The 9,672-nt window shown below is 41.1% G+C and overlaps 1 protein-coding gene across 1 annotated transcript in view; it reads right to left on the bottom strand.

Moving 5' to 3' along the window:
* Window positions 1–9,041, bottom strand: part of LOC143984233 (uncharacterized) — a 39,645-nt gene extending 30,604 nt beyond the window's left edge. Inside the window, exons 1-2 of the mRNA XM_077484517.1 lie at window positions 8,884–9,041; window positions 478–813 (exon numbers count right to left, since the gene is read on the bottom strand). Of these exons, the coding sequence (XP_077340643.1) occupies window positions 478–813; window positions 8,884–8,953 (406 nt within the window). The 5' untranslated portion in view covers window positions 8,954–9,041. The remainder of the gene's footprint in view (window positions 1–477; window positions 814–8,883) is intronic.
* Window positions 9,042–9,672: the final 631 nt, after the last annotated feature.

A 9,672-nucleotide genomic window follows, 5' to 3' on the forward strand; every position in this document is an offset into this window, starting at 1 on the left:
CCATGTGGTGGGACTATGTGTGCACAGCTAGTAAGTATTTTGTGCCTGGAAATATGACCTGTAGGTTTTTAAAGTTTGCCTGCCATTGAAGTCAATGGGGTCCGCTGCGAACTTTGCGGTTCGCAAACTTTTGCCCGCTTTCGCGGTTCACGTTCGCGAAACGTCCCGTCGGAAGTTCGTCCATCTCTAATAGTATATAGTTCACATTATAAAGCAACTTTACATTACATGCTGTTGTCCTTCCAACAGTGTACTCCCCACCACTGCATCCATGTGCACTCCCCACCACTGCACTTATGCAGACTAACCACCACTACACTGTCATGCATTTTGCACTCCCTGCTACTATCGGTATTCATCCTTTTCCATAAATGTCCACGCTTTGCTGATATATATGAAAAAAACTAATTGAAATAGAATGTAGATTTACTTCAAAGAAACTCTGGTAAAACATTTTTGTTAGAAAACGGAACTTACCGAATACCCTGACCTTGATCACTCTCACAATTTGTTGCTCTTGATGAACCTCCAAACATTTGTACAATCCAGAGTCATCTATCTGCGTGGAGTAGAACTTCAGAATGTAAACAGTGTAGTTTTCTTTTTCTCGCTGTTCCTGGTCTGGGGAGATCCTTGGCCCAGCTGTCACCGGGTCACAGATGTTTTCTTTGTTCACCTTACACCAGGTGATATTGGGGAGTGTGTTGGTGCAAAGCTGTACCGGACATCTCAGTGTAAATGGCTGTGTAGCTGTAGTATTATATTGTACTGTTGTTGAGCTGTTTACAGCAGACATACAAGAAGTTCCATTGCCTGGAATTAAAAGCAGTTCATAGAGGTTAAGAGAAGCTGAGCAAATGCCATTGTAAGACTGTTGGATTATGCATGCAGGTCCAGCTATAACTGCATATCTAGGGCCACCATATAGTGGGCAGGCTGTCTTGATAAAACCAGCCCCTACTCTAGGGTGACCAGACATCCCCGGTTTCAAGGGACAGTCCCCGGATTGAGGGACACTGTCCTCGGAGCCAGTCTGTCCCCGGATTTGTCCCCGGATTGCAGTGGTATGGAGGGGGGACATCTGTTACTCTCGCCCTGGGTGAAACATTTGGGGGGGGTGCACAATCATTACTGTGCCCCCCCAAGTGTGCTGTGTTGCCCCCCCTGCCCAGGGACTCCTGTAGTCTAGCCTGTCCCCCATGATCCCTCTGGTGAGGGTGGCCCGTGTGTGTGTGAGAACAGCGGAGGGGAGGAGCAGTGAAGAGCATACAGTGGCTATTGGAGAAGCTCTTGGCAGGGGATACTGAGGAGCAGCTGGGTGTTCGGAACAGTACCTGGTGCTGGGGAGAGCCCTGCTCTGATAGATTATCATGGAGGCCATGGAGAGGTGAGCAAAATCAACCAATCTATGCTTTTCATGTAGGGGGGGGTGTGAGTAGTGCAGGAATCAGGTAGGTCAGTGTAGTGGTCAGTATAGAACTCATGTAGGTCAGTGTAGTAGTCAGTATAGGAATCGGGTAGGTCAGTGTAGGAATCAGGTAGGTTAGTGTAGTGGTCAGTGTAGGAATGAGGTCGGTCAATGTAGGGATAAGGTAGGCCAGTGTAGGGATAAGGTAGGTCAGTGTAGTGGTCAGGGTAAGAAACCAGGTAGGTTAGTTCAGTGGGCAGGTAGGTCAGTGTAGGAATCAAGTTGCTCAGTACTACTGTACTAGTGGAAGGGCCTCAGGGAGTGCTAAATGTCTGGTGGGGAGCACATTTCTTGCCTTGTCCCGGGCGCTGACAACCCACACTAAACTTCTGACTGCATATATAATTTGAGGAAAATATGCGCCAATAAAAAAGAAATATGTCCACGGATTTCATTTTAAAAATCTGGTCTCCTTACCCTACTCACTGATACTCACCTTTATTTCATTTTCTCACCGCCCGGTTGTTCCATCTGAACCTTTGGGAAATTGCCAGGGGTTCTGGCTATTGAGGGGCATGTGACCTTACCCCCCTACTCCTAGAATGCTGTTCTCATGCCTGAGCCTGAACACTGCCATGTGTCTTCTATTCGTCTTGATGAACAATGTCACCAGGACTGAGAGTGATAAATAGTCCAAAATGATGAGTTTTACCAGAACAGAAATAGAGGGAAGATCTTTCAACGGGGACATTTGTTTTTGTAACAAATGTCCAAGATTTCTTTGATTTTGGAGAGATTTTGTGTTGTATCTACAAGCAGGAAGTAAAGGGAAATGTTCTCAATAGGACACGCATGACAGAGGTTTTAACTGTTCTATGCTCCCATACCCCTCCAACATTTTCTAAAGTGAGCTCCATAGCCCAAGGTTGTTGCCTGAGATGTGGAAAAGTATCTGCAAACCTAATACACTTATTTTGGACTTTTGGTTTGACTTCCACGCCCTACTAGAATCCTGTCTGGATTTCCCAAACCAAATACTCCAGAAGAATTTTCCCATACATACAGCCACTCCTTGTTTCATTTACTTTTCTTTTATGCCCAGAAAGTCATTTTATTGTACTAGAAGAAGTCAATCCAACCTACTATGCACTACGTTTGCTGTCTAGTCAACTCTGATCTCCCTAATTATAGACTAATTTACATGGGCTGGGCCTGCCCAAAAACATTTACTAAGATATGGCAGCCGTGGCTGGATGCTTATTTATCTCAGGTTGCTTATCTACCTACCATATTTTTCGCTCCATAAGACGCACCTGACCATAAGACGCACCTAGGTTTTAGAGGTTGAAAACCAGAAAAAAAAAATATTCTGAACCAAATGGTGTACTAAAATATTCTCCAGTGCCCATGAAATGCAGAGTGACCATTGCCATAGAAAATGCAGAGTGACCATTACCATAGAAAATGCAGAGTGACCATTATCATAGAAAATGCAGAGTGACCATTATCATAGAAAATGCAGAGTGACCATTATCATAGAAAATGCAGAGTGACCATTACCATAGAAAAAGCAGAGTGACCATTACCATAGAAAATGCAGAGTGACCATTGCCTTGCATGTTATCCCAGCGGCCTGCTTATTCCTCCTGTCCTTGGTCCGCCCTCCTCCTCCCTGGCCATCGTTCGTAGGAGCAACGCCCGGCGCCCACGGGGGGTTTAGAAGTTTGTCCCCTGCTCTCCTGCTTCTCTTCCAGTGGCGGCAGCGGGAGGCAATACGAGCAGTGGCAGGGGGCAGTGCCAGCGGCGGTGAGGGGAGGTGCTTATCGTATATTCGCACCATAAGACGCAGGGACATTTTCCCCCATATTCCTGGGGGGAAAAAGTGCGTCTTATAGTCCGAAAAATACGGTATATCTCAGTAATATTTTTTTCACAGTTAGGTGATAGTTTCCATTTTTGGGGTTTTTCGAGATGAGCAAAGACTTGCAGGTAAAATCAAACTGTATATAACATTTAATTAAATCATAACAGATAAAGATAACAAATGTAATAATATTGTAAAATGTAACAGGAATACTTAGCTATAGATGCCTTTTGGCCAAGGAGTCTCCGGTCTCTTTGTGGCTTGGCACGCTGATCAAACCAGGTACATGCATTAAGCAGCCACGAGACAAGACTACCTTATTCCAGTTTTGGCTGTAGTTTATACAGAACTAGTGGGTAAGTAATGACCAAATATAAGAAAAAGTAGTATTACCTTTTGAGGAAGATAGCACATGTTCCTAAATGGTCATAGTAATCACATCCCTATAGTATGAAATCAGCTAAGGTAACCAGGCTTAGATATTGGTGAGCCAATAATAATTAGGACATATGGAATTTCCCCATCAGCAATCTATTTAATGTTGTAATTCTTCTTTTGGGCTCCTCCAAAAGGTGATTTAGCTTGCAATTATATGCCCCTGACCATATCTATATAGGCGGAAATCTGTATCTTTCTTATTGGGAAGAGAGAAAGAGATGTGAGATTGTTTGTTTGTATCTGTGATCTGTTTTTTGTCTCGCTTACCACAGTAAGTTACAGTGAACACATGTTAACCTTTAGTATGATACAATTGGCAGATGGCCCATGTGGGCACTCTGTAGCCATTGGGACTGTTATTGCATATCTGTACTTCTCCTGGTATTATATTTTTGTATATAATGTTTTCAATAAAAAAAAACAAAAAAAAGTTTCAGTAAAAAATGATAAAAAAAGGGCTTTAGGGTATGCTAAAAGCACCTAGATTTTCCACGTTCTTTTTTACTTGTATGGTTTCATTGATTATATTGTAGATAGTACAGACTACATCAGATAATGCCAGACCTCGATTCTGCTTTGTGCTTTGTGGTCACGTCATTACTTGTCAATGTAGGTTACTTACAATAATCTGAAATTCTCATATATATTTCTTAACAGGAACACCTTTCATATGTGGCCTATTTGGGGCATTACTCCTTGTCATGTAGGTGTTTTTCGAAATTTGCAATGCTACTCACATCACCCACAGTAGATAGAATAAATAGAACATGCTCTTAATTTAAAGTGTGCCCGTCACCAAAATACACACTTTGCCTTTGCCTTTTTTGGGCAGACATAACCCCTGCATTTCTGAGATGGGGACAGTTATTAGCACAAAGTATGTGGACAAAGAACACACTCTTGCCATGCCCTCAATTCTATGGACTATGAAGAATTATTTAGCAAAAAAATTATCAGTGAAACCCACAATTTTTGTGTCACCTTCCTTTCCATTATATTGACAATCGTTAAAATAACAAATACAGTCATTTAGATGTTGGATGAAACACGTAGGGGTATGTTTTGGGGATTTCACCCAATGTTCACACACTTTCTCTCAAGATTTACATTTTTTCTGACTGAATCCTTTGGGAATAAATGTACGAATCTCGGGTGAAAGTCAGGTGAAAACATTGATAAATATATACCTTAAAGTGGAAGTATAGTCAAATACTAACAAAGCCTAAACCAACTCCCACCCCCATTCTAAGCTTATTCTAACTACCCTGTAAAAGAACGGAGTCAATACTTCCCTATGCTGAGGGAGATCCCATACGGTCATATAAGCTCTTCAACAGGGTAGAGAAGAGATCACAGACAACAGCTGCAGAGCCTGGGTGATGACATCATACATAGGCTTACTATGGGGCATCTGTTGACGTCTGTCCCTCCTCTACACTGAAGCCAGCATTGAGACCTGATTATGTGACTGAACCAGAGCGGCCTCAGAATAAGTATACAGATGTTTCCTTTCGCAAAATAGATAGAATAGACATAGAATGGGGGTGGGGGTAAGTTTAGGCTTAGTTAGTATTTGACTGTAATTCCACTTTAATGTATTAAGACACTTTCGGTAGTTGAAGCATTTTATATTGGGGTCTGTTCATCTGATCAAAAAATGGGACCATTCAGTAGAAAAGATGAACATTGAGATTTGGTTCTAAAATTTCCATCCAAATATAAGACAGTCTTAGGTTATAAGCAGACAATATTTGCGGAAATGGGGCCTTTTTTTTAAACAATCTAGAAGCATGTCCATACTTCCCACCAATTGAAGATGAGAAAAGGGACACCTCTAAATACAAATTATGTAGACAAAGGACACACGCCTATCATTGCCCAATTTACGTAGACCATGAAGAAATAATACAAAGAAACTCACTGACTATACCCACAAGTATTTTTTCAACCAGTACTTGGGGTGATAGCCCTTATATCTTAAAAGAGAACAGCCTTTTTCAACTTGTTTCCCCTATAGGAAACCTTAAAACAATGCCCCTACATTGGTGGTCAGAGGAAAGAGGACCCCCTTTATAGTGGTGGTAAGAATCCCACCCTTTCACACAGCTAAGAAGATCATTGGGGCCAAGCCGCTAGTTCTGTCAAGTGGAGTTTGACCCAAAACTATTCAGACACCATCAGGTGGGAGGTCAATCAGCCATACCTCTTAGAAAACCTGGGGCCCACAGATTCCTGGATGAGAATGGTTGTTGTAGAACATTTGTGTTGCCTTGAAGGAGATCAAACTAAAGGATAGTAACATTCTTGTGTATCATTATTTTCCCGCAAGAAGTAGACTTTACCCCAGGAAATGCATCAGGAACACCATTTAAAAAAAAATCTGGAAGATTGTTTTACATTTTAGGTAGTAATGAGCATTTTTTCAGAATTCTATGTGACTCTTGTTGGGAATAAGTGGATTTTTAACTGTGTATATATTTTCAATGTTGAAGTGCTATATGAGAAAATAGATGACAGATTTGTTCAAAAATAAACTCCTTTTAATCTGGGCTAAAAAAATAGTTTACAGCAACCATAAATGCAGAACACGTGCATCATTATACTGTATATCCATATGTATCACATCCCTGTAGCTGACACCTATGTGATTCTACAAATTTTTGCAGGAAAGTTGATTATTTTTCATCCACATATTTTTTGTATTACCTGCTTCGTTGGGATAGACTGTCATACATCCTTTCAATTTATATATAAAGATAAATATATATATATATATATATATATATATATACACACAGATATATAGATAAATATGTTTCCAGGTCTTCAGGGAGTTCCGTCAGAGATCTGGTGAAGTCACGGACATCTATATCACTGGACTCCTCCCCCATTCCCCAAGTGCCTCCATCTGCTAACGAGGGGAAGGGGGAGGAGTCCGGTGACATTGCGAAGTTCTGATTGAACGTAACACGTACGTGGAGGAGCTACACATGACGTCACCCGCTGCTGCCCTACGGAACTAACACAATTGTTGGCTTTACATGCTGTGTTTTTATTATCTTTATGTGAGTAGTTTATGTTTGAACACAAAAATGTAATCTTATACTAATCTTATACAATAAGCGGTGAGCACTTAGATCTTTCTTTCTACCTGTCCTTGCTGAGATCTAAGGAGACGTGAGAGAAGTTTATGGTCAGTGTTAACCCTTTTGATACTCGCTTGCATGACCACCTGTTTGCACAGGGGTCCATGCCATAAGGTGAGAGTGATTAGTTAGACTGGAGGTGGAGGGATTGTCACGCTACTGTGGAAAAAAAAATTACTTACGTCAGTGCTACAGTTTGAATTTAAAACGTATTTGTGTGAAGTCATGGATTGTGGAAACAAACCAGTTTTGGTTGATTATGTATAGTGTATACCACATTTACCACTGACTAATGCAAAGTTGCAATGCAAGGAGATCAGCTAAAAGTAGTTGGATCTGTATGTGCGTTATAATTAATCAAAATTAGTCGATTAATCGATTAAAAAAAAAACTATTAATCGAACACGAAAATTTTAATCGGTAACAGCCCTAATATAAATATAAATATAATAATATATATATATATATATATATATATATATATATATATACCATATTTATCGGAGTATAACACGCACCCCAAGTTTAGGAGAGAATTTTAAGGAAACAAACTTTTAGGAGGGAAGATTAAGGAAAAAAAACTTACATTTAAATGCCCATCAATGCAGCCTTATCAGTGTCCATCTGCAGCCTTGTCATGCAGCCTTGTCCATCATTGCACCCTTGTCAGTGTCATATGCAGCTTTGTCATGCAGCCTTGTCCATCATTGCAGCCTTGTCATGCAGCCTGTCTATCGCTGTACCCTTGTCAGTGTAAATTTCAGCCTTGTCAATTTTATTTGCAGCTTTTATTTTTAAAAATGGCGCCGCCGAGATGTCCTGTGTATCTTGGCGGCGCTCGGTAGTTCTCAGCCGTTGGCCGTTCTCGTCGGCTTTTGGCCTCCTTCGGTCGAGAAGGGCCAAAGGCGGCCGAAAGCTGCAGAGAAAGTGCCAAAGGCGACCGAAAACCGCAGAGAAGGGCCGAAGGTGGCCAAAAGCCGCCGAGAAGGGCCGAAGGTGGCTGAAAGCCATCCAGAGGCTCCAAAATGTTGGAGGATTGGCGTATAACACGCCCCCATGATTTTCCCCTTAATTTTAAGGGGAAAAAAGTGTGTGTTATACGCAGATAAATACGGTATATAAAACCTTATCAAATCTAACATTCTTTCCCATGTCCCTCTATTCTGTGTGTCCTAGGTGTAAGCTGTGCAGATGAAAAATAGAAAAGTAAGGCCTGCAGGAATGCTCCTTAAAAAATGATGGAAAAAAATACAAATTATTTAGAAAAAATTTTGGTGTAGACCATTTCAGTATCTTTAAAAGGGCTGAATAAAACGAATATATGTTCAAATGACACTTTAAGGGATATAATCCTCCGACTACACTTTTTCCATGTGAAAAAACGTTTAATGTCACTCATGTAAAAACACAATCAAATTCCTTCACAGTACCAGCATCTGCAATTCTATGCTGACCTGTCACAGTACACGCTCCAAAAAAGGAAAGACCTGACCACAGTGACTAAAAGTTCTCAGAAACCATAAAATTGCCTACAGATGGGGCTACCCCACGAAACTAACCATCACCAAAGACAACCATACCCACTTCATTACTTCTCTGGAAAAAGGGATTGCCCTGTTAAAAGAGTAGGACAGCCTCCCTGACCCAGACAGGGAAAACCCACCAGTAGCCCAAGTCTCATAGAGAGGGAATGGAAAAAAGTTACTGCAAAAATACTAAATCTCATACTTAACCTGAGCCTGATTGGCCTGATTTCTAGCCTAATCCCTGGAAACTCAGGTCAGAATAACACAGTTGTTTTCTCCCCCCACCCTACTCAGCAGCCATAGCTGCCCAAGTCTGGAGTATATCCACTCCACAGGTTGCACCACGATAGGTGTACATTACTGTTATTCATGTTATGTTGTTATGTTCTTTTTCAGTAATGTCCTTCAATTGCCTGGTGAATTTTATTACTAGCCCGCAAATATGGTTTGCTGGTCTTTTAAAAGTGACAGTGAACACAAGACTTACAAATGTATACTTACTGATCCCATGGCTTATAGCGAAGGTCAAAGGTGAGAAAGCATAAATGAAGAAAACTTCTTTCAGGTTCATGGCCTATGTCCAACAAGTGTCCGTTATGTTTAAATCTCTTATTTGAGGACTTGTCTTCAGGGTGCCGTGACAGACTTTGAGACTTTTGCAAAGAAAATTAACCTACAGACATAAGTTCTCTTTTCACTTCTGTAACTTTAAAAATATATAACTTAAAATGTACTTCTGCTTCTACTGACAACAGGAGGCCATCATCTCTCTGCAGCTTATAAGGATTATTTATGTACCTTATCATCTGCAGCTAATCTACGTCATGAAAAAAACACCTATGGTCCTGGTAGGTAATTCTGGTGGGTGCTAACAAGTGTGAACCCAAAGCTTCTAATGAGACTGTGCCTGGAATGCTGTAAGGCTCAGGGATCATTTGGTATAGCAAAAAAAAAAATCAATTGAAGGAGTCAACATTGACCACCAAGGTAAGAGGACACGTCTCTGACCACAAATGTAAGGGGTTCATGTCCACATTAACCACCAATGTAAGGGGTCACATTTACATTGCCCACAAATATAAGGGGGCACTTCTACAATGACCACCAATATAAGGGGGCACTTCTACAATGACCACCAATATAAGGGGGGACTTCTACAATGACCACCAATGTAAAGAACATGTCTATATTGACCACCAATGCAAAGGGTCACTTTTATATGGACCACCCGTGTAAGCGGTAACCTCTACAATGACCACCAATGTAAGAAGTCACTTCTATATGGACCAA

This window comes from Lithobates pipiens, unplaced genomic scaffold (genome assembly GCF_037356315.1).
Source record: "Lithobates pipiens isolate NorthernLeopardFrog02 unplaced genomic scaffold, aLitPip1_a1.2 Scaffold_16, whole genome shotgun sequence".
Lineage (NCBI taxonomy): Eukaryota > Metazoa > Chordata > Amphibia > Anura > Ranidae > Lithobates > Lithobates pipiens.